Raw genomic sequence first — 25,109 nt, forward strand, 5'->3', positions numbered from 1 at the left:
ACATTCATAAGGATGTAATCTTTCTATTATAATGTTATTTTACGTCGACCAGCATTTTATTTGTTTCATTATAATGTTTATGATAATAGTTAAAGATACACTTTATTTCTTTTTGTTAACTTTTCTGACAGAATTCCTCTGCAGAGTTTTTCCAGCATATATGTAAGATAATTGATAGCCCTCATATGAAGGAGCAGTCTTTCACTCAATACGAGTTGTGTCGCCACCTCATAATTGACGGTTAGTATCAGTGTTGTGTTGCCATCCTATTATTACCATGATGATATTAATAATAATTGGTTTATATCTGTTGCATTTAGCAAATAGTCAGAATAATAAATCCCACAAAGATGAATATGAAACACTGATATTCAAAAATAATAATCATTATAGGCGAAAATATGACCTTTGACCTCTATGAATGACCATGACCTTAAATGGACAATGGCCAATGAATTTTCATTCGACTTGATAGGAAGTCCTTTTTTAGCTCACCTGAGCTGAAAGCTCAAGTGAGCTATTCTGATCACATTTTGTCCGTCGTCCGTCTGTCCGTCTGTCCGTCTGTCCGTCTGTCTGTCTGTCCGTCTGTAAACTTTTTACATTTTGAACTTCTTCTCTAAAACCGCTTATCCAATTTCAACCAAATTTGGCACAAAGCATCCTTATGTGAGGGCGAATATAAATTGCAAAAATAAAAGTCCGATCTGTATTCAAAGCGGAGAAAACCTTGAAACTGTAGAAAAAGGGGGTGCATTTTTAAAAATCTTCTTCTCAAGAACTACTGATTCCAATTCAACGTAGTTTAGCATAAATTATCCTTATGGGAAGGAAAATATAAATTGCAAAAATTAAGTGCTAATTCTGTGTCAAATTTGAGTTATTACGAAAATAATAATAAAGGAAATGGGTGTTTCAATCAGTTTAATAGCTTCGGGCTCGGCATCCGGTAATCCGGCATCCGGTAAAATGGGTAGGCAAGACATGGTCTGGGCAAAACAAAGATTGGCAGATATTAATCTGCCAATCTCATTAAAATATCAGGATATTTGATGGACTAGTATATTTGTATTCGCTGTAAATATTGCTGCAAAATAATGCGTATTTGGAATTGACGATTGTCGATCTGCCTTGGCTTTTATTTTGCCACGGCCCGGGTTTGCATACCCATTTTACCTAGACTCGTATTCCATACATCTAAAACGAGGTTCTTTGTTTAAAGCAGCCATGACATTATAAGAAAAAGGGTCGATCTGACTATGATGAATTTGCTTGTTGTGCAACAGTTCGCGTATGAAGGGAAATTTTTGAAACATGCAAAATATATCGTTGCCGATTTTGTGAAGTAAATTGAGGCTAAATATATCAATGCGTTGACAGTTTTCACACATGACGTTGGTGTTAGCTTGCGCTTGTTCCGATTTTCGTTTCGTTTTCATTATTTCTGCTTGTAACCTGGGAACAATCGTCTGTATTATTTCGTGATTTTTACGTATCAAATCAAACAGAGACTTTGGTAAATCAAACAGTTAACTGTTTACCTGCGCAAATTAAGCAAAATCTGATGTATTAAAAAATAATGAAATACAATTCATTCTACCGGTAATTCGATCGGCATTATCTTTTGCGTAATGGTAGATTAATGCAATAGGTTTTGTTGCGATGCTCGGCATTTTTTCGAGTTTATTCAATTTAAATAAAGTTTGACATTGCTGACGGAAATATGTAGGTATATACATGTATCTATATGATTCATTTCGAAAAAATAAATTGTGTTCTTTATTTGTTATAGTGAATGTTTCTTGTGTTTAATTGTTTTCAATTTCTAATAACTAACCATATTTGAGTGTTAAGCTTCAAATTATAAGCAAGATACAGAGATTTGCTCACAATTCTATGTTTGTACACAGATCTTAAAAACTAAAGATTAAAAAAGTAAAAAATTTGTCAATATTTATTGAGAAAATTTTCAAAGTCTGTTCGTTCAGAAACCAACTTTAACATCTTATTGTATTGTAAACTTAACATTTTTTCGTCATTATTACTCCTACTGTACATGTGATCCTTCACTGTGTTTGTGTACATTTGTATAAACTGATTTTGAACCTCAAATACCAGTGAACTGGTATTGAGTGAATAAAAGAATATAAAATCTTAGGCCATTCTTTTTTTCCATTTTAAATGCTGAATAGGAAATACCAAGTTAAAAATCATAAGCTGAATGTAATAAACTCATGTGAACAAAATATGAATCAAACCTAGGCGAACTGTGAGCTCTGTATCTTGCTTATAATTCTACAATTGACGCTGAAATTTTGGTTGAACATTAGAAAATCTCTATGAATTAGAGTATGTTAAATACTTGTACAAACAAAATAAAAGAATGATACTGTGAAATCATTAGATTTCGTGGTGGCTCATTTTTCGTGGAATTCTTGGGTACCTCTCATCCATGAAATAACATCCTTCACGAATTGATGAATTAGGGTAATAAAGTCATATTCCCTTTTGTAGATATATATGAAAACACGAAATTACGTCCCCACGAATCTGTAAAATTTAAGTCATCCACGAAAATTGGCCCCCACGAAATTTAATGATTCCACAGTATTCTGTATATATCTACTCTCCCTCTCTTTATACAATAAATAATGTGAAATCTACATCAATTTTGATAGTTTTTCAGACACGAGTAAATAAAAACGACATCTTTAAAACAGTTTCCATATTTCTGACACATTTCTGTTGCGGGGATAAAGTAATTATCGCTATTCCTAAGAATATCACAGCGGAAAATTATCCTGGTTTGTACGCGAAGTAAATAACAGTCATTTAATTGTAATGGAGAAGACAAATAAAATTTTTGAATGTTTTTAATTTGAGAAATTGAGCACATTGAGGTACAATTTTCTTCTTCACATCTATACATGTAGGGTTTTTAAAATAAAAAACAATAACTATTATTTTTTTTTAAAACAATAACTAGTAAGTAGTGAGTAGTTGATGAAAAAAATGTAACTATATGCACTCATATATTTTGATCGCTTTACAAAGTGGGGGGGGGGGGGGCAGAACGAAAATATAGGGATTTGGAAGTTAACAACTTAACAGTATACCTCTACCAAATGTTTAGTTTTATATCTTGCGTAGAATTTTCTTATTCTGGTAAAAAATAGTATTTCATGAAGGTACAATGTCAAAGATTACATGTATACAAAAAAGTGTAAAATTCGAATACTTTACAATATTTATTTTTTGTTTTTCTACCGAGGGACCATATGGCACAATATCTTTTGAACGCCCATTGTTGCTCAGGTGAGCGATGTGGCCCCATGGGCCTCTTGTTTTTAGGGGGGGGGGGGGGGGCTTAAAGTTGCAAACAGACATAAATGTCATAAAGACAAATAGACCAAAAACAATACTTAGCAATAACAGAAAGATGTGTACAAGTAAGAGAGAATGAAGCTAGCTGTTTTGTTATGAGCAGCAATGCATGTATTTCTGTTTGTAGGAGCTGCTGTGTTTTTCCCTGAGAAAGAAGCAAGGAGAGAGCAGTTGTTTTCTATGATGAGGAATGTTGAGGTACATACAAATACATACAGCCTACTCCGGATATATTGAAATTCAGGGGACCATGCAAATTATTTCAATATATCCGTATTTCAATATAAGCGAAATTGACTGACGTGAAGCTGCCATTATTTGAAAGCTCAATCCGGATGTAAGCATAAAAAACCAAACCTGAACAAATTATTTGGTCTTCATTTATCTATTACAGTGATCAGATTACATGGATATTAGTCCTTGAAAGTTTGATTAAAATTATATTCGTAAGTTTTGTAAGTTTCATTTTGTTACTATCTTAAACCTCATCATAATCTCCGATCGCATTCTTTTACGTTTTAGAGAAAAATCACCAGACTCAAACGCTTCAAATACTGCTGTACACTGCTTGTATATCATTGTAAGTGTACTCGCGATAATCTCAAAATCCTTAGCTATTTCGTATTCAGGCTTTGTCCTTTTATCAGTAGCCATAACTAGTTCGTATTAGTGTCCGAAGATAAGGTTTTTTCTTTTCCGTGGAGTTTCCATATTACGTATAGCCTCAATACATCCGTATGCGTAAATACAAAAAATTCAACAGTGAATAAATTTTACTTTTTAAGGTGGTATGGGACATCTGTTGATATTAATGTTGACTAAAGTAATATGTAATTGAAAAACTTTCACCAGTTTAGAATTTTCAAATTTTACAATATTTAACCAAAAAATGGCTTTTAAAACTATTTGAAAAGGTAAAAATTGTAAAACCCCTACCTGGATTCGAACTCATGACTTACAGGTTCGTAGTAAACCCTCTAACCCACTGCGCTAAGGAGTTAGGTGACCATTTTGGGAAAGAAAATACTTATATAATTACACTTTATTTTATTGTTTATTTCAATAAACAATACGTCACAACATGGAAGTGTCCCATACCACCTTAAAAGAAGTATAAAAACACATGATGAGAACTTATCAATTCACACCTTTGTATATCAACCGGTCAGTCTGGAATAATTACTGTCACCAACCGTGACGACAGCCGCCAGGGAGTACTTCAATAAAACCGTTATAAAAACAACTATATATTCCCTATGGGGACCGATCAGTGGCTTCAATATAAGCGATATTTCAAAATAGCCGATTTCATTATATCCGTTAAATCAATGCAAAGAAAATGAGAGGCAAAAACTGGGGATTTATTTCTATTTCAAAATAAGCAGAATTTCAAAATAAGCGAGTTTACGAAAGTCCATTGAGCTCATTTTCGTAGGTAAAAAAATTATTTTTTTCACAAATAAACGCGAAACTTTCGGGATATAACGCGTTAGTTTTGCAAATAAACGCGTAACTTTCGCGAATAAACGCGTTAGTTTCGCGAATAAACGCGTAACTTTCGCAAATTAACGCGAATTATTATATAAATATTGTCATTTCATACAGAACCCATATGAAGAAAAACGATGGAAAACAAACACATTTTAAGTTTTATATAATAAAATATTTATTATTGATTATTATTATAATATCCGTGTTACGTTGATTTATGAAGACAAAATTATCTTTTTTGCATATAGATATTAATAAATCTGATAAAACTTTATCATAACATTTTATATGTTATATGTCCAAAGTAGATAATAAGTTTGAGCATCATATTACGATTTTCAGTTGTTCGCTGACCCTGTGTTCGAACAGGCATTCATTGATGAATTTTTTCTTATAGAATTAATATAAATTTAACCGTCACAAACCTTTTAAATCTTAGTATTAATTTTTAAATGACATATGTGATAAATTTGGAGGACAAATTTACGTCATCTAGATTTGAACAAAAGCTTGAAAATTTCAATTCACAGCTTGACTAATCTTTCTGATATAAAACTAGACGTTAAGTTATGTTGCAGCGATATAATATATATTATAACGTTTTAAACAATGATATCCTTTATATTCTAGAATGATACCTAATTAAACGTTTAATTCGAATTAAAATTGTTATAATAAAAATATGTTGCTGCTTCATTTTCAATAATAAAGCGCCCATTAGAATGTGAGAAGCGCGATGCATTATGTTCTTTGAAAATCAGTACTTAGATTTAAAAGAATTCATACGTTTGAATTTATGTTAATTTGTATAAGGTAAATCTAATTCATTTTCATCTTTATATAATATTATTTTGTTTTATTTAAATTAATATATTTGTTTTCAGTAATTATTTTTTATAGGGTTTCTTCTATGAAATAACAATATTTATATTTAAGTTTCAAATAACAATATTTATATTTAAGTTTCGCGTTTAATCGCGAAAGTTTCGCGTTTAATCGCGAAAGTTTCGCGTTCAATCGCGAAAGTTTCGCGTTTATTCACGAAAGTTTTGCGTTTATTCGCGAAACTAACGCGTTATAACGCGAAAGTTTCGAGTTTATTCGAGAAAGTTATGCGAAACTAACACGTTATATCGCAAAGCTTCGCTTTATTCGCGAAAGTTACGCCTTATATTGCGAAAGTTTCGCGTTTATTTGCGAAAGTTACGCGTTATATCGCGAAAGTTTCGTGTTTATTCGTGAAAGTTTCGCGTTTATTTGCGAAACTTACCCGTTTAATCGCGAAAGTTTTGCGTTTATTCGCGAAAAAAATATTTTTTTTCCTACGAAAATGAGCTCAATGGGCTTTCGTACGATTTCAATATAAGTGGAGTAAGCTATATTGTTTATTGTAGCTATTTGTTCATGATCAGTGAAATGTCAGTACCTATAATTGGAATCTCTCTGTGGCTTCTTGTGGGTGTTAAATTTCAACTTTTCACTGTCTGCTTATCTTAGATCAGACTTTGGATGGATGCTAGTGTATTTTGGTCCACCCAAGTGTGGTCTTTGATTCCTACCCATTTAGGAGTATTTTCAAAATACTCTGGTATATTATGTGTAATGTAAACTGTAAGATTTCTATGTATATCTTTCTGTGTATTTTTTGGTGTGTTAGTTAATATACATGACTTGTATAATGACTGCAGTATGTGTATGTCCATTTTGCAGAGTTTATCCAAAGCCCCATCAGTGATGCTGGTGTTTCAGTCCCTGTGTCAGTTCTTCAGTTCAGTTGACCCCAGTGGACTGCTGGACCTCCCAAAGCCAAATACTCAGGTCAGTCTTACTAACAGCATTACACTAACTTAGTTTATATACAACAGGTACTTTGACTTGGCTTTTTAATGGCCATTAATGGTGCCAAGGACTTCAATACATATTTTCTGGTTTTAATATATGTCAGTTTGCAAAATTATTTAGCCTTCTTATAATTGTTGTCAAATTTGAAGTCAAATTGGTCATTTTTGTTAGAATGTTTACTTGCTCTTCAATTCACATTTTAGAGTAGGATAAACAGTTTGTTCCTTAAGGTGGTATGGATACCTCCATATTGTGACGTACTTCCTACTAAAATAAACAATAAAATTAAGTACCGTATTATGTTATGAATTTTTTCTCCCAAAATTGTTACCTAACAGCATAGCACATGGGTTAGAGCGTTAACTACAAATCTGTAGGTCATGAGTTCAAATCCTTCTGGGGCTTTCATAAATTTCATCTTTTCCAAAACAAATTTTTCTATTAAACAATGAAAAATTTAAAAATTCTTGTAAAGTATTTTTATTATAATTTACACTGTACTTTAATCCACATTAATATCAACAGTTGTCCCACACCACCTTATGGCTTATTTTATTTTCAGTGTTTTCTTTAAATGCTTTCAGCACTACGATATCTCTAAAGTATTAACAATCATGGAGACCATGATTTCCGTGTCTAGTCACGAGTTCACGGCTACATTGAAGACGGGCAAGAGCCAGGCCCAGATAGAGCCCCTCCTACAGCTGGTCAGTGCCCTACAGACCAGTCTCCTCAGCTGGTGCTGGGCCCAGATTGTCCCAGAGGAGGAGGGCAAGAAAGAGGACAACAATGGGTTGAGGGAGAATGCTCTCCAAATAATCACCAGATGTGAGTGTATTTAAACATAGAAACTGTGTAGGGGGGGGGGGGGGTCCACTCAAAAAAAGTTTAATGGTCAATTAAGCTTTAAAATTTTTAGAACGAAAACAGTTCATGAATTTTATCATCTAGCAATACAATGTATGGTACTTTGAAGTCCTTTTTTATTTGTTTATTCCATTTGCACTCATCTCTGCTGGAGAGTATTTCTAAGAAGTGTTGTCCCCTTTTTCTGTTACAGATTCTGTGTTTGTGGCAAATAAAGCATCAGATGCTTGTAAATTGTTGCAGTCATGTGATAGTGTGGTAAGATTTATCTCAAGTATGACAACTCTTGCATGACATTTAGTGTTCATTGATTTTATAGAGCTAATATTCCCCTTTAATAAACTGTTAACATCTACAAGTACATGTACATTGTTCCTGAATTTTTCAGCTTTCATCAGTTGAGCTGCTGGAGAATTCATTTCTAGGAAGCACGGTCAGGCAACTAGTAAGTGTTATTCCAGTAGATGTCAGCTTGATTATCGGTAACAACTACTCAATATGATGTTGGTATTGCATTTCATTACATAGTATTGATGGCTTTAGATTATGAACTCATCTACATGTATGATGTAAAATGTGACTAGATAGATTTTTTTTACCAGTAGATGTTGATCTACCCCAGTAATTAAGACTAGACTTGTAAAACTGCTTCTGTACAATATGCTATAAAGATCTAACGACATCCCCATGCGAGGTCATCTCAAAGCGACCTTTCAAGTACGAATAACCATAGAAATCTTAGCCAATCAGACTCAAGCTTCAACAAACAAGTCATAAACGAGATTGATAGCTTTATCACTGTTGCTTAGTCGTCTATTATGCCAAATGAAGTTTTTCCTGCCCAAATATCCATCTGATCTGTTATTCTTCCATAAATTATGTAAACAATAACACAAACTTAAAATCAACTCTTGCACTTCGCAATGACTGTTTAATTACATTAGGCACCTTGGGAATTTAGGTCCATCGTGATAAAGAAACACATATGTCAGAACTTCTAGCCAAGATTTCAACAGCAGTGATTTTATTGGCTATTTAAAAGTGTGCTTAGAGATGACCCTATAGGGCTATTTTTAATTAGATTGGAGAAGATGTGCAAATTTTGACAAATGTGAATTATGGTTTTTAAAAATGTATCAATTATTTCCATTGCTAGTGAAAATTTTGAGTAATTTAAGAGTTTCACTAGTTTCAGTTTGGTTTATGTGCCTTTGTAAATTGATAAGGAAAATTGTAACAATTTCATGTGAATTTTAACTTTTACAGGTAAATTGTAATCATTAGATGTTAATTGTAACATTACAGGTTTTGATCCTGAATTTCCTCTGTGATAGCTGCTGTTCTGATACAAGAATTCAGCTCTTTAGAAGTTTCCAGTCCCTGTGTAAAGATCTACAATGTCTTTCAGAAAAATTACCAAAACTATTCCCTCCAGTAAGTATCTACAAAAATTATCCAATAAAAAAGAACACCGGTCCATGAACTAATTAAAGTTGATGTACAGGTGGAATGTTCGAAATACAACCCAAAAACTTAACAGAAGAATTCTAATTTTGCTCATTATTTTACTTGTTTCTTATTATTGCAAATGTGCTTTCGAACAATTGATCAATTACCGGTACTGTAAGTCGTAAGCTCTTTATTAAACAAATACTGTGGATTCATCAATATCTGTTAAACACCAATTTTGAAATTCATGGCATTCATTGTTGATAAGAGCAATGGAAACAAATGTTTATTGAAATAAGATATACAGTGTATGACATCACTTACTATTGTTGGGACCATTGTGTACATGAAACTTTGTTTTCCCAATTCCATGAAAATCAACACTCATAAATGCATGTATAAATGACACCACAGAATAAAGATTCATGTTATGACCACCCTTGGTTTGATCCCTTTAGATAACGAGCGACCACTGGGCCAGTGTTCAGACCGAGGACATCGTGCTCAGGACCTGGGAGGTGGAGTCTTCCCATAACTATGAGAACAACCAACATCAATCTCAGGTGTTCACCTGTCCAGGTGCTAACAAATTTGTGGTGGATTTTGATCCGAGATGTGAAACAGAAAGGAGGTACTTGAATAAATTAATGTATTTTAAATAAAAGAACATATTATTTTCGGAAATGTAATTTATCTTCATCTGAATACCCAGAGAAGTGACATTGACATACTAAATTTAGCATTTGATACATGTATGAATTCAGTTGTTTATCTGTTTATTTGTTAAGGTATGACTACCTTGCGTTCAATGATGCCAAGGGGGTCCAGATGAAGTTCGATCAGAAAGTGGGGACCTCCAAATGGCCAAAACAGGTCAACTTCAGTGGGCCTCATCTCCATTTCCTGTTCCATTCTGACAGCAGCAACACAGAATGGGGGTACAAGTTCAAGGTAAGCCCACAGTCAAAGTTTATGTTTCGGTAAAAAACAATTTTATGTACTACATGTAGTTCATTTGCTTCTTTGCCATTTTATTTCACATGTACCAGGCTATTATGTTTTAAGTTTATCTAAGAATGAGTTGTCAAAGACAATTTTTTGCTTTGTTTGTTTTTTTGGTTTATTACTCAATAATGAGGATTTGATGATTTAATTCAGATGGAGGCTGATTTATGAATGAGTTATGTTATTTGAACAGGTGACAGCCCGAGGAAGCCCAGACATCCCCTTGTCCTGGCCCTTTGACCTTCAGCTGAGTCTGACCAAGCTGATGGGTCGACTGTGTGGGGCCACACTCAAAGCCAATCCTTGTAATCATCATTTTGTATTATACATGCACAAGTGTCCTTTGAAAATCACAAATTAAATCACATGCCGGTATTCATGGAAGAATGATAAATACACCTGATTGTATTGAAAAATTGACATGTTCACTGAAAGTGATAAGAAAACTTGTGAAAAATATTGAAGCTAATTCAGAAATGAATTTGAAATTTTTTTATGATTTAAATTAATAAGATGCTGACTAAGACATACCCGGTATATATAATTGTGTTTGATTGACAGTTGCTGTGACTGACCCTGTATTAGGGGGCGTGTCTTCAGAACAGGATGTACTGAGGAGCGAGCTTTGGACCTCCCTGTTCCGAGGGGGGTACATGATCGGGAAGCTGGAGAGATCTCTGTCAGGAAAATTTGCCACAGCGGACAGCAGTGTGTTGGAGTTCCTCTGGAATGTCATCAATAAGACAGAGGGCATAGCTACTAAACTAATACAAAAGTAAGAAAAAAATGGAAATCTATGATATTGCATGATTTTGGTTTTAGGATTCAGTTGTTCAAAGAGAGAGTGTAACACTCTCCTTTATTGACTTAGATGCAAGGAGCAGCAGAAAGGGGTGCAGATAGAACATGGTAACACAGATGAAGCCGTTCTTGCTGTGTTTGCAGCGCTAGTTTGGCACACCCAACAGCTGAGGGAAGATGTCCAGAAATTAGGTCAGTTGAAAACAATGACTGTATTTGTTAGGTTTTTATAATGCTTTTAATTAAAGATTGAGGAACAACTTTATTGTTTGTAATCTGGTTCTCTACAATATGAATTTCCCCCACACTTTTAAACTTTGAAGAAACTCGATATTTACTGACCTTAATGACCAAGGTCTAGATGAGTAGTTACTTTTAAGTAATTTAAAGATCGAATTCAAAGTCAATGATTGGTTGATATTTATTTGGCTCTGCTCATGTGTAAAGTGTTTAAGAATAATCTAGTTTGTTGTTTTACTACAAACTGTTTTTACTCAATGATGTGAAAAGGTGATAGTAAATATATATTGTGGGATTTTCTTACATATAGTTCAAACCCCAGGTGAATTGAATGTATCTGAGGGACTACTTTTAGCTTACACCACTGCCCATTCCTTGAAAACCAATCTGGTAAGTCACAAAGTATTACCGGTAATTCTCAAAGTTAAGAAACACTAGTATGAATGTTTAAGGTCTCATTGGGGTGAATTGCAAGCCGTTTATTCTTTTTATTAAAGCTCTCACAAAAGCAGAAGTTAGCTGTGGAGAAGGCAGAAGGAGAAGATGTTCAGGATCCAGGTAAAATAAGAAAATTAGTGGGAGAGAGAGAGAAAGAGAGAGAGATGTCATTCTTTACTTTCTCAATGAATTTTTGTAATATGATCCTATTAAAGTTCAAAAAAATTTTACTTCATAAAACTAGTATAACCTGTACGTTGCATGATTATTGTTTCATTTTTCTAAGGTTGTTTAAATGAAGCTTGTGAATGATGACTTCCTGTACATTATATTTGTTGAAAGGTGGTGGTTATGCTTTTAGATAATGAGTTAGTCTATAAACCAATGTTTATTTTTTTCAGCTGTGGCATGTAAAGAGAAAGCATTGTTTCTGTTGAAATTTGCTGGATTGACCAAAGTGCAATTAAAAAATGAGGTAATTCTGGGAAATGTACTTCTTTTTTCTTGATCACCAGAATTTGAAATGGAACTGTTCATGTAAAGTCTTATTGAAATGCAGCACAAAAGTTGCCATCTTGGAATAACATGAACAAATAGTTTTATGCTGAAACTCTTCGAAGAAATTGAGGTGTGTTTGTATGCATGCAGTTTTGTTTAGAAATGCATAATTTTGATTAAAATGGCACAATCATGCATTTTACTTTTAGATTAGATCTAAGGCATCAAAACAGTGGAAAAAAATGATTCACAGAAGAGACAAGCAAGGGCGGGTGAGATATCTCAGTCTATACATACATGTATATCATTATGATGTCTACATGTGGATGAGTTTACTTTTTCAATACAGTAAACTCAGAAATTTCTCTTAAGTTTTGCAAATAGCATGCAGTTGTAAATTACTGTGGTTTCATTAATATTTAAGTGTATCAATTTTCATGGATAAAGTATAAAAGTAGAAATAGCACTTTAATGAACACTTAATTTCGTGGACCAACTTAATAACGAAATCCACGAAAATTGGTATTCAACGAATATTGATGAAACCACAGTATCCAAAAATGAATTACCGGGTATTCAAAAATGTGTAAACTGTAAGTATTCTAACATTGCACCACTGTTCACAGTATTATATTTACTGTACACTGTACTGGAGTTACTGTTCTTGTTTATTTTATCTCTTTTTGTTGCAGTTTGATGCTCTAGAAAAATACCCCTCGTTTCGACTGGTCATTGACTTTGTGCAAGACCCTGCTTGGATAACTGAAAGGTCAGTTACAGAAAAACAGTAGTTCAAAAGTGATGAACACATGTCTAATTTCAAAGTGTTATGATCTCTTTTTTATTGGTTATGCTTATGATTTTAATTGTTGACAATTGTTATGTCATATAATGTACAGTGTATCAGATGAAAAGGTGGAGTGTATGAGATGGTCTGGGTACGACTTGAATGTACATCAAAACTTTGTATGATATATTAGATACACAATTTACATCAAAATTTTGTTTGATATAGAGGTTGTAAATTGAAATGACCATCTTGTGATTTTGAGGTAGCAGAAATTTCTGCTTGGGTTTGACCTTTGGTTCTTTAGCATGCAAATCTAGTCCTCTATCCATCAAGCTAAAGAGTAAACCTATTAGCCAGAGCTAGAAGGAATGTCTTATAACTAACTCTATACCACATAATGATGGTGCTGTGTGTTGATTTTGACAGAGTGAACAGCATGTTACAACAGCGCTCCCAGCATGCCAAGGCTGTGTCCGAGGTCTACTCCTTCTGTGTCCAGTTCCTGCAAATCCACAACAAACCCGACATCTTCCAGGTCAGACTTATCTTATTCGTGGTGACTGACAAATTATTCTCAAAACTGGAAAGTTATAAAACTAATTCTGTATTTTGTTTTGCACATGACTGTAACTAGGTTTAATTTGAAGTTTAATTGATGATTTGAATGTCAGATACATGTTCTGACTTCGTAAATCCACAGGCTCAAAAGTACTTGATCAAATTGGATTCAGTTCACAATATAATGTCATACTGTTAAAATTACTGTTGTAATTACAACCCACGTTATTTTTCTCCCTTTTACAATGTAATTATTCTCCCATTTAGAGTACCTGTATATGTACTGTAAGTGTGAATATTTTGTGGAATGAGATTTTGGGAATTTTACATGACAAAATGTGTAGATAGGGTTGTGTTGTGCATAAAGGATCTGACAATGAATTGGTTATTACTTAGATCCCCAACGTGCTGTTTTTCCAAGAGATGCTGTGTTATCAAGATGGATTCTGTAAGCACTACGCCGACAGCTTGGATGGATGTGGACTACAGCAAGAGTCAGTAGTCAGGGCGTCCTTCTACAACCTCATCCGCAAAATCACGGACACCTACCACAAATATCACCGGATACAGATGGAAAAGTTGGTCTTTGAATCAATGGAATTCGTGCATGAACTTAGTTCTTTCTTTCTTTTTTAACCTCAGCTTAAGACTTTTGGCCTTAATTGTAAGAAAGACAACACAAAAAGATTACATAATACATGTATATACTCGTACACCTTTAATTTTGTAGAAGTGCAGTTCCAGCGTATGAATACATACAAGCCTGTTTACTCCATCTGTTGGATGTAGAATGGCAACCCTATGACCTGTCCTTTGTCCAGGAAGTTAACCTCCCAGCCTTGTATTTAGGAATCACAAAAGGTTTGGTTTTTAATCTTGATTCCCCTAAAAATTAATTAACTTTGCAACACACTTATTGGTAAGGCAACTAAAAACTGAGACCCTGGGCAGAAAGTTTTTTCAACATTTAAATTTCTTTTTGCTTTACATGTAATACATTTAGTAATGCTATGTTTACTTTAAAATAAGTAAACTTGAATCGTTTTTTAAATGGTTATCAAAATTTCTTATAGAAACAGTGAAGATGAGAGAGTGCACATTTGGGCAAGAAGAAGAAAATGAAGAGCTCGCTGAGTACAATCGCTGTATGAGCTGGTTCAAGGAATGCTCCGAGGGCTTCAACCAGTGGTACAAGAACGCCAAGAAGGACAAATCGGAGAAAGAGGAGAGGGAGGTGCAGATGTTTGTGGCCCGATTCTGTGATCTCCTTGAGGTAGAGATAACCTGTGATGGATGTAATGTGACACTGCCGGGCCGCAGGTTTCGGTGCTTACAGTGCGTGGATATGGACCTATGTGCTACGTGCTACGCCAGCGGAGTCAAACCTGAAGGCGAGCACTCGGACGATCACGATATTGTGCATTTAGTGTTAGTGACTCTGGATATTGTCATTTTTTCTAACTTCTGCAGAATCAACAATTAACAGAATTTTTAAGCAGTTGAAAGTCTAAAATATGTGTCCCATAAATTGTTTTCTTTTTAAATATGATATTTGATTTATTTGCACATTAATGTACCTTTATATGCAAAATTTTAATTTTTATTACAAAACAGAAAATTTGATTATTCTCTAGAAGTGATTTCCTATTTTGACATAATTTTGATTCTGTTTATAGCTACAAATGTAACAAGTGCCAAGCATTCATAGTGGGAACTCGCATCCACTGCAATGTCTGTGATGATTTTGATCTGTGTTATGGCTGTCATGAAAAGGGAAGCTTTCCTTCTGAGTAAGTCAGCATGAATATTGTCTGATGCATCTTTGATCCAAAATAATTGTGTTTATTAGAAACATGTTAATTTCTTAACAAGTTCCAGTTTATTTCATTTAGAATGATTTCTTTTTTATAACAGGCATAATTCTTCACATGACATAACCAAATTTCCCTTGGTGAAATGTAAGTACCATTACACTCTATTTAAACCTTAAAGTAATATAACCCAGATTTTACTTGTATCTAATATTGTTCATTGTTTTATAAATTACATGTACTTTGTTAAATAAAGCACATGCCCATTATCATTTTATCATGTACCAGGCCTTGAAGGGGATTACTCAGTTACTGTCCTTGCATACTTTTGTTTAGATCAAATTATCAAAAGTATCCTGTTCCATTCCTCTATTGGTTTCTCGAATGTTGTAGACCAGTATTAAATGAGTGAAAGTTTCAGCCAGGATATTTCTCTAAAAAGCAGTACCGTTTACTGATCATTCTATGTGATTATGGGCAAATGTATGTAGCCAAAGGGAGATAAGTCAACATATAAGGGGAGGTAATAGAGTCATTATTGAATCTTGTGTTCAGAGAGTTATTTACTTTTTGTGATTTACATTTTCAGTGGGCACCTCTCTGATTCAGGGCTACATCCACCAGCATGTGTGGCTTCTGTTTACCATTCTCTCCCTGTCGACTGGAGAAATTGTGACCTCTTCTCATGTAGACCTGGACTATGTAAAACTGGCCGCCCAGCTCCAGAGTCAGTGCATGCAGATCATTACACATTGTCTGAAACAAGTACCCGATGACACAGAAGGTATGTAGTCAAAGGGAGGTAAGGCAACATGTAACGGGATGTAATATAGGCATTATTGAATCTCTGCTCCTGTCTTAAAAAGTGACCAGTAAAAAAGAAAGGTAAATTAGGGTGAAGTATCAATATGTAAGGGGGATGGGGGAAATACAGTTTTACATTTAGCTTTTTTAATCTCAGCCCCACATTGTATGCAGTCTTAAAATTAGTTAAAAAAAGAGTTAGGTAAAGGAGATAGGTCAACAAGTAAAGGGAGATAACTGAGTCATTGTCATAAGAGTCTGTTTGTGTCTTTATAGATAGTGGAAAAGTTTTGCAGCAGTCTGATAAGAGTCTGCAAGCCATTGAAAGCAGGCAGATGGAGGCATTTGCCATCCACACACAGGAGAGGATCATGGGATTGCTGGGAGCCATGATTCCGCGTGATAATTCGGTCAGGATTTACCCACCTTATTGTGAATTTTGATAATATACCTGTACACTGAATCGGTTTCTTACTTTGTTCAAGCCCTAAATTATCACAGATAAATTTATGATGATAAAGATTTACTTTACATCTTGTTTTTCATTGTTTTAGGTCATGTCTTCAGGAAATTTTAATTTCACCACCAAGGAATTTATTCAATTATTGTTTAGAATTGCCAGGCAAGTTGAAAAAAATTAATAAAACATCAGAATTTTGCCAGTCATTTAAATTTGCACATTTTCAATCAGTGCTGTTTTCATTTTGATATACAGAGGGGAAAGTGGTCATGAAGTGAACACCCGACATTTAGCCATGGGACTACTAGGACCCCTGCTCAATCGCTGTGATATTGTAGTGAGTTGTACATTTAATCCTGAGATTCATAAGACTTTGTCTCAATCCTAAGATTTATAGGACCTCAACTCAATACCAAGATTCATAGCACCCCAATTCAGTCATAAGATGTGTAGGATCTCAATTCATTCATAAGATTTAAAGGACCTCAATTCAGTCATAAGATTTAAAGGATCTCAATTCAGTCATAAGATTTAAAGGATCTCAATTCAGTCATAAGATTGATAGGATCTCAATTCAGTCAGAAGATTGATAGGACCTCGATTAAGTCATAAGATTTATAGGACCTCAATTTAGTCATTAGATTTATTGGACCTCAATTCAGTCATAAGACGTATAAAACCTCAATTTAGTCATAAGATTTATAGGATCTCAATTCAGTCATAAGATTTATTGGACCTCAATTTAGTAATAAGATTTACGGGTATAGGACCTCAATTCAGTAATATGATATGGTTTGTCATAAGTTTCTAATTAATTAAAATATTCATAAAACCTCTGCCCAGTTGCTGTTACATTGTAGCAAGTTTTTATCTGGTATCTAATGACAGAACTGTTCTGTTTATCATAAAATAATCAAATATACATGTATATACAAGTACTTTGTTGTCATCTGCTGTCTGCTTTTGCAGGTTGCTGATCAAGCTGTGATTTCAAAAGAAAAGGAAGAAGAGAAAACTCCGGGGCTACACTGTATAAACTATTTATTTACCTTCGGAGCTGACTGCTTGAAAAAGTAGGTGTCAAAGTGTCAGGCTGTATTTAGAAGTTGATTGTAAATAACAATCAGTTGAACAAAATATAGAAAAAGTGGCTTGTTTTGTTGCTCTTTGTTAATTTATAATTGAGAGTGAAGAGTATTTATTGAATAACCTGAGAAGAAGAAATTGGTTCATTATCACTTTCATGGTTTTGACTCACTGTGCACATTTATTCATATATTCAAATAGAAACCTAATTATTTTGATTGTTTTCTCTACATAAACATGCATAATATAGATGGCATGTATACACTTCTGTGGAATACTTTGGTAGGTGTGGTTTGGAGTGGGCCTGCTCCGTCTCGCGGATCCTCCAGAGTCTATATAGCTCCCCCGAGTGGAAGGCCGTTATCCAGCACTACCTCAACGACTGTGTACAGATGCTGACCAGTGAACCAGACCTACCCTCCATCTTTGCTCTCTTTGTCATGGCTGGATTTCCAGAGGTTAGATATTATATTATTTGATTTATACATTTTTTTTATCTTATACATTTTGTAATTGTTACAAATAAGTATATATATCGATATAAGTAACGGTATAGAATTTTATCGACCCGTAATTCTTTCAAGAGAATCCTTCTAGAAATACCAGATACCCATTGTAGTTGTGATCAGAGCTTAGAGGAACATTTTGACTTTGTGTAGTAGTTTGACTTGACTACAGACTGTGTTAATACAGTGGAGAACCTGATACTTTTTTTTTTTTGTTCAGGTGTTGACGATTGGGACTCTGGTGAGCTTCACTCAGTACACAGGCATGGAGAGAAAGACGGGGGTCGTCCTCAAACACTTCCCCGACGAAAACCATACTCTTATTATAGAAATCAAGACCAGGAAAAGACACACGGTAAGTGATGGATCAAATAGTAACTGAAAACCTTAAACGGAACAATTAATTCTTAGTAGTAGTGCTGTACATGTAAGCTATAGATCAGAATGGCCTCCTGACCTTGTGTTTGGGTTGTAGATATCAGATAAGTACGTGGACTGTGTGAGCAGCAACGAACAGATCTGGGACTCCAACTACATCTCTGTCTTCTACCGGACAACCAAGACAATCATTGAAAGCATCAGGGGAGGTATGTATTAACTTAAAGATATGTAGATAAAGCTAGACCATGAAAAATTAATGTATTGAGGTATGTTTACCTGGAATAACAAACTTGTATATGTTTTATATGCAATTAAAGAATGACTAAGATATCAATGTGCCAGGACCTTAAGTATACATACATGTAATTATACATCTTTTTGAAAGTTAATGAATAGCCTCTGAGAGGAGTATCGGTATGCTGTTCTTCATGCAAACATCTATATTGTTGTTTTTTCTTTCTCTTGACTCAGATGCAGAGGTGACTGTGGAGACAGCCTGGGTTCTCTCCCTTTGCCTTAAGGTACTCAGCAACAGTTTGAAGAATTCCAACCAGCCGGTTCTACCAGAGTTGTACCAATCTAGCTTCATCCAGTGTCTGGTGTTCATCGCCAGCAAGGGGACAGAATTCAGTCAGCAGTGGCTTCTGAAGGACTTGGAGGTTAGTCTCATTATATAAACCTTCCGTGAATGTTGATGCAACTTGAGCAGAGAATATTGACTTTATATTCTTGGTAATTAAATGTCTTCAAAATATGGTTAGATTCAGTTCTGAATAATCCATACCCCTACTGGTGATAACAAGTGGGAGAATGTTAAGTTTCATCGACATCTTGTCTTTCCATCTTTCTTTCCCATTTGGATTTTTACACTTTTTCATCTAAGGGACAATGCATCGATTTGATTTACAGTAAATCTTGCAAGATAATTAACCTAGAATGAAACTTTTTTTCCGCAATCCATCCACAAGTTTTCAAAAGTAAAACTTTTAATTTTCATTTTGTCTTTTATAAGATGTTCATAATGGAGATATGCAATACTGTCAAAATGTTTGGTCAGCTGTTGAGTGAATTATCTGTAATTTACCTCTATTTACCTGTAAATTATGTACATGTATTGCACTATGAGAATGTTTGGGTTGGTAAACTCTCTCCTTTTACCTGTAGGTTCTGTCTCTCATGCTCTACACCAATCAGGGAGGCACTTCCACTGCGGGGATCAAGACCCACAGTCTGTCTCTGTCTGAGAGACTGGCGGCCGCTCTGGAGAAGAGGACACAGTCCCGGGGCGCCACCTTCAACGGTCTGTTAGACGATGAATCGGACGATATCTTCATGTCATCTTCGTCGTCATCAGAGTCATCATCAGATTCAGAGGATGAATCGGTGGACTCTGATGATGTCACAGTGACATCAGGAGCCAAGGGCAAGAGCGACTCTGACGTCAACAAGTTTCTGGAGGGGATCGATGAAAAGACACGGACAATGTTTGAGGTATCAGATGTAGACCAGTCAAAGACTTCAGACAATCTTTCTATAGCATTGCCATGTATGATAATAATGTCTATGTAAAAATTGATGTAACACAGACACTATTCTGGACACTCACATTGATAAGATTACTGGATTAAAACCAAGATATTAAATGTTGGCGTATATTTGAAATATTTTTTTCATATTCTGTTGTAAACATGTTGATAAAAAAATTGAACTTTAGCGGATGCTAATTGTGATGATCTTTCGTATTAGATACTTCACAAAGAATTCAAGCTGCCGTTAGATGTTCTAAAGGCCATGTACGAAATGAATGACAAAAGCCACGACAGTGTGGTCGAAGCTATTGTAGAAAAGTATGTACTGGTCTGTCTTTTTTTCTTACACAATGCAATTTTTTTTTTCAAATTTAGAGAGGATTGTTAGATACATGTAACTGGACATGTGTATTAATGCTTTCTGAGGGTTCTCAGTTTATGTAAAACATGCATGTGTATTTTTAGTTTGGAGACGTACCCAATTACTGGGAAAGCAGATCTAAAGAGGCTGACAGAGAAATGGTAATTCTGACAGTCATAAAAAAATTATCTGATGTAAAGAGTAAGATTAAAGAATATACATGTAGGAAGTAAGAAATTAAGTATGTAATTAATGAATAAAGGAAGTTAGAAATTCGTGAAAAGTTGACACGTAATTTCCTTAATTTGATTGACAGGGAGTCCATTGCCAGAGCCAAGAGTCCAAAGGCTGCTAAATCATCTTCTGATAAAGTGATAGACACTGGCATACATTATCATCCCGCTCTCAATCAAACGAACAGGTAGACAACTGGTCAAGTCTATATAAAGGACAACATGCCTGATAAAATTGATGATGATCATTTCTGTAAAATGTTTTAACATGCTGAGAATGATAAAAAAATATTTATCGCTATATGTTTATTGTACAAGATGTTTGACGTGGAAATTTCATTTTACAAGTAGGCCTACGTGGCAAAATGTATTAAAAAGTGGTATTGAGAGTGTTCTTAGTGGTTTCTACCTTTTCTTGAACAGAATGTTGGAGAAGGCGTCTCCAGAAGACCACAATGAATCTCAGAAACTGATCCCAGTCCCAGACAACGACATAGAGAGTGACTCACAGAAAAAAGAGCGCAGTAAGAGCAGCGAACTCCTGAAACAGGAGCTAGAGAAGCATGGCCGCACACCCTGTCGTGACTACATCCTGAAGGTGAACCTGGCAATGTCTGTGCTGTACGCGCGACAGCTGCTGGCCAGTCTGTTGGCCCAGTGGCCTGACCAGGGCCCGGTGATTACAGCCGAGTTACTGGGATGTAAGGACCCTCAACAGATCCCCTGTGTGTTGGACCTGCTGAACAAGTCTGAGTGTAGGAGCAGGTTTCATAGTGTGAGTCTTACTGGAAAACTGTATTGTTGTGCTGTGATTTAGGTCTTTTTCTCTCTCCTCCTTAAATCCACCTTGTGCAGGTTGTTACATTGTGACCTGAAAGATTCAGAGTTAAATTTGGATACTTTGATACTCAAATTAGAATTTTCTATTGAAGGATCTTACTGATTTCTGTTCGACGTTGTGACAGGTAATTTTATATGTAAGCTCTACCACTTCTTGGACCTGTGTTGTAGGTCGTAGAGAAGGTCATGCTGTATTGTGAACCCAAGAGCCTGGTGCCGATCGCCAAGACCGCCGGACAGTTCATGGAGGAAGTAACCTTATCCTCCATTCTGAAGGAGAGCGACCACCATTACAAGGAATCCTCGGCTTGCAAAGACTCTGTACGACTCCCAGGGGCCTCCTGTCTCAGGATATCATTTGATGGAAGGTAAGAATCACACACTTACGGTACATGTACTTTTAGTACTGTTTTATCTCTTGTTAAAACACTTACCTGGTAAACTTACTACAAGAACTGCGTTATCTCTCCTTGGTGTTTTTGTTAGTTGAAGCTTTACGGATTCCTCTGTATATTTTTAGGTGCTCATTAAAAGAGGGTGATGTTTTGGTGTTCGCCACATCTTCAGACCTTCAGCAAAACAGACAGGAGTTTACAGGGACTTCGGGGGCTAACTGGACAAGTTTCCAAATCCCAGGTCAGCCATTGTTAGGCAGTCATGTAGTATACAGTAAATGTATGTCAGTACATCTAAAAGAATCACATTCTGCAAAAACATGATGAATAAATAAAAATATATCTGTAGTTAGTTAGCACATTTTTAGTAATTCTTAAAATAATGCTGATTGTATGGTATAACATGATGTTAAGTTACATGTACCATGGTTATAGTAATGCAATTTTAATTAAGTAATTGAAATGATGGGATAGCTGTTAGTAACATGATGTGAACATAGATTTTTGCAACACAGACTTAAAGATTGTATTTTCTGTACTCTGAACAGACTGGTGTTTTATAGGTATACCATATTTTGTCCAGTCAATCAATACATGTACCATATACATGTATCTTTTTTTTAAAGAGTTGTTTTTGGTTATTGTTATTTTTAGGTCTGTTCTCTATGCAATATACATGTATTTCATTATCTCTCATCTTTGTTACACAGGTGATGCAGTGTACTTTGAGTTTACTGTTGATTCTGGAGGAGTCAACACATCATGGGGTTACAAGTTTACTGTTACCGCGGGAACCAAGGACAGTTTCGAGACAGGATATGTGATTCTGGGCAATGTTCTCTCCACAGATCTAGCTCTGTAAGTTCAATATGAGCTACAAAAACGAGTACATTTTGTATTTACTTTACTATCATTTATAGAAATTCTTTTTGGAGGTCACTTACAATTTCTGTTTAAAATTTCAGAAACCTGCATATCAGCGACCTGTGGCTAATTATGGTGTATGTTGCTACCAAACAAACTGGAGAACAAAGACTAAAGGCCATACAGCTTTTGCTGAAGATATTAGAAACCCAGAACAGGTTTGTTACATTCACTTCATATTAAAAAAATTGAAGAAAAGTCTCAACAACAACACCATCACATCATTGTTTAGCAGTGGCACGCCTCTCAGTATAAACATTCTGGAAAATTTCAATGTTGAAAATGTTTGTTACATTCATTTCACTTGTTTTGTGTCTCCCACCATGCTTAAAGTGCATTTATTGTACAATTAATGTATGATGAAATCTTGTTTTGACGACAGGTGCCCCTTGATCGGTAAGCTGAAGCTGGATCTGGGCAGCCTGAAGCCGCTTTGGCAGCTCCATGACAGCCTGAGTAAAGAGCAGACGGACGGTGGTTCTGTGGTGCCCCCGGTGTTACGTGCACTCACCGAGCTCTTCCTGCAGGTGGAGGCCACCGCTATGGTAATGACCTCAGTCAGGTTTTTTTGTCCCAAAAACTGAGGATGTAGACCAAAGAGGGCTTAATGATTGTGGCCATTTTTAGGGAATATTAATCTCCACAAGACGAGGAGCTTTGTATAAAGATATAAGGAAGTATTAGAATTTTTAAGCCAAAAAAATATGGAATTTTTCTTTGCTAAATAGTAGTGTATATAGATTAAAAAAGCATGTCTAAATATTTAAGGTATCTGTGATGGCTAATTTGTTGACCACCCAACTTGTTTAGTATTTGAATTTTTGTATAAGTTTTCTTGATTCACAAATTTTTAAAAACTGCTATACCATTAGGTATACAAATCTACAGCAAAAATTTATTAATAGGTTTTTCAAAAAATATCTTTTCTCAGTTTATAGTCTTTAAGTCTGGTCTTCATTTATGCAAAGTAATTAAGTTGTGAGAATAAATCAAGTTATATAAAATTAAGATTTTACTTGTAGATGAACAGCTGTAAATTTTTTAAAGATCTTTATTTTTCTGTTAAAGTTGTTATTTTTTTTAAATTTCATTATAGAACTGGGGGATGACTCAGGAATACCTTTTGGCAATACAAGATTTTGATGAACTCAAATTGGCTGTCCGACAGGTAAATTGTATTGACCAACTCTCTCTCTCCTTAACAGTGAATATAGATTTACTAATAGTAAACATATTCTAAGAAGCCACCAAATGCTTATATTTTGATGTAAATGTAGGGAAGTACTCAACTCCAAACTAATTACATCTGTTATGTATAAATTTTCTTGCTGGTACATCTATTAGTAGTATTCATGGATGTGCATGCATCATATTATGCAGGACCTCATTTTTATTCAAAATTTCAATTTAAATATTGGGCTAAATTTATCATGTGGTTTACTTATGCATGATTTCTTTCTCTAACAATGTCATGCATTTAAGATTTCATAAATGAATAAATTTCCTTTCTTCTGTTTCAGGGAATAATGAATGTAGCTGCTGTCAGCACAATGATTGGCTACAATAATGTGGCTACAGAACTTATAGCACTAGTAAAGAAGAAGAAGATGCAAGAAAAATGAAGTTTTAGGATTTCCAATTGACTTTGTGTATCACAAACGATTTTATGTATTAAGATATTATGATTTTTGTGACAGATTGGAAGATTATTTATCTGAAATATTATGATTTGTGTGTACATGTAGTAGTTTAATCATTTTATTTAATTATATGATGGATTCAATATGCAGTTGTCTCCCTTGTATGTTTTTTTTTTAAATTAGAATTAATTAGAATGACAATGACTGTTTCTGAGTGAATAGGTCATACAAGGCCTGTGATGTTGTTTTATAATAAACATTATTTCTTTTACTAGTATTTTGTCTTTGCTCTTCTTTCATTAAAAAACTAAAAACTAAAGATATCTCCATTAAATATTAATTAAATCAAAAATTCAATGTATTGAATTAACTTGTCACATTACTTATTGTATTATATTTTATCAAGGGAAAGAGGGGAGAGGATTTATAGATCATTTTTAGTGTAAATTAAGACTGTTGGCTATATGTATAAAATTATACATGTATAACATACATGTATGTCTTTCCATATACATGTATATATCATTGTTATTTATGAAAGTCATGAAAATCCACACTCGGAGAGTGGTATCCACCATTTATATAAGCCGAATTTGAGTTCTTGTTTTTAGCTCACCTGAGCTGAAAGCTTAAGTGAGCTTTTCTGATCAAAATTTGTCCGTTGTCTGTTTGTGTTGTCGTTGTTGTAAACTTTTCACATTTACCTCTTCTACTCAAGAACCACTGGGCAGATTTCAACCAAACTTGGCACTAAGCATCACTAGGTGAAGGGGATT

The 25,109-nt window shown here is 34.7% G+C and overlaps 1 protein-coding gene across 1 annotated transcript in view; it reads left to right on the top strand.

Moving 5' to 3' along the window:
* The window catches only part of LOC128165626 (zinc finger ZZ-type and EF-hand domain-containing protein 1-like), a 48,630-nt gene extending 23,726 nt beyond the window's left edge, over positions 1-24,904 (top strand). Inside the window, exons 27-70 of the mRNA XM_052830347.1 lie at positions 132-240; positions 3,512-3,582; positions 6,586-6,693; positions 7,302-7,545; positions 7,778-7,842; positions 7,973-8,029; positions 8,890-9,018; positions 9,492-9,664; positions 9,822-9,984; positions 10,232-10,343; positions 10,600-10,813; positions 10,910-11,031; positions 11,390-11,469; positions 11,577-11,637; positions 11,919-11,992; positions 12,225-12,287; positions 12,708-12,784; positions 13,232-13,340; positions 13,760-13,941; positions 14,094-14,224; positions 14,437-14,791; positions 15,040-15,153; positions 15,278-15,321; positions 15,764-15,958; positions 16,255-16,388; positions 16,533-16,600; positions 16,694-16,775; positions 17,408-17,511; positions 17,811-17,982; positions 18,251-18,385; positions 18,506-18,617; positions 18,883-19,070; positions 19,576-19,902; positions 20,158-20,258; positions 20,406-20,462; positions 20,618-20,722; positions 20,958-21,309; positions 21,546-21,742; positions 21,895-22,010; positions 22,480-22,627; positions 22,735-22,851; positions 23,076-23,238; positions 23,790-23,861; positions 24,214-24,904. Of these exons, the coding sequence (XP_052686307.1) occupies positions 132-240; positions 3,512-3,582; positions 6,586-6,693; positions 7,302-7,545; positions 7,778-7,842; positions 7,973-8,029; positions 8,890-9,018; positions 9,492-9,664; positions 9,822-9,984; positions 10,232-10,343; positions 10,600-10,813; positions 10,910-11,031; positions 11,390-11,469; positions 11,577-11,637; positions 11,919-11,992; positions 12,225-12,287; positions 12,708-12,784; positions 13,232-13,340; positions 13,760-13,941; positions 14,094-14,224; positions 14,437-14,791; positions 15,040-15,153; positions 15,278-15,321; positions 15,764-15,958; positions 16,255-16,388; positions 16,533-16,600; positions 16,694-16,775; positions 17,408-17,511; positions 17,811-17,982; positions 18,251-18,385; positions 18,506-18,617; positions 18,883-19,070; positions 19,576-19,902; positions 20,158-20,258; positions 20,406-20,462; positions 20,618-20,722; positions 20,958-21,309; positions 21,546-21,742; positions 21,895-22,010; positions 22,480-22,627; positions 22,735-22,851; positions 23,076-23,238; positions 23,790-23,861; positions 24,214-24,315 (5,904 nt within the window). The 3' untranslated portion in view covers positions 24,316-24,904. The remainder of the gene's footprint in view (positions 1-131; positions 241-3,511; positions 3,583-6,585; positions 6,694-7,301; positions 7,546-7,777; positions 7,843-7,972; positions 8,030-8,889; positions 9,019-9,491; positions 9,665-9,821; positions 9,985-10,231; positions 10,344-10,599; positions 10,814-10,909; positions 11,032-11,389; positions 11,470-11,576; positions 11,638-11,918; positions 11,993-12,224; positions 12,288-12,707; positions 12,785-13,231; positions 13,341-13,759; positions 13,942-14,093; positions 14,225-14,436; positions 14,792-15,039; positions 15,154-15,277; positions 15,322-15,763; positions 15,959-16,254; positions 16,389-16,532; positions 16,601-16,693; positions 16,776-17,407; positions 17,512-17,810; positions 17,983-18,250; positions 18,386-18,505; positions 18,618-18,882; positions 19,071-19,575; positions 19,903-20,157; positions 20,259-20,405; positions 20,463-20,617; positions 20,723-20,957; positions 21,310-21,545; positions 21,743-21,894; positions 22,011-22,479; positions 22,628-22,734; positions 22,852-23,075; positions 23,239-23,789; positions 23,862-24,213) is intronic.
* The last annotated feature ends 205 nt before the right edge of the window (positions 24,905-25,109 follow it).

The sequence above is a fragment of the Crassostrea angulata genome, chromosome 10 (assembly GCF_025612915.1).
Source record: "Crassostrea angulata isolate pt1a10 chromosome 10, ASM2561291v2, whole genome shotgun sequence".
NCBI lineage: Eukaryota > Metazoa > Mollusca > Bivalvia > Ostreida > Ostreidae > Magallana > Magallana angulata.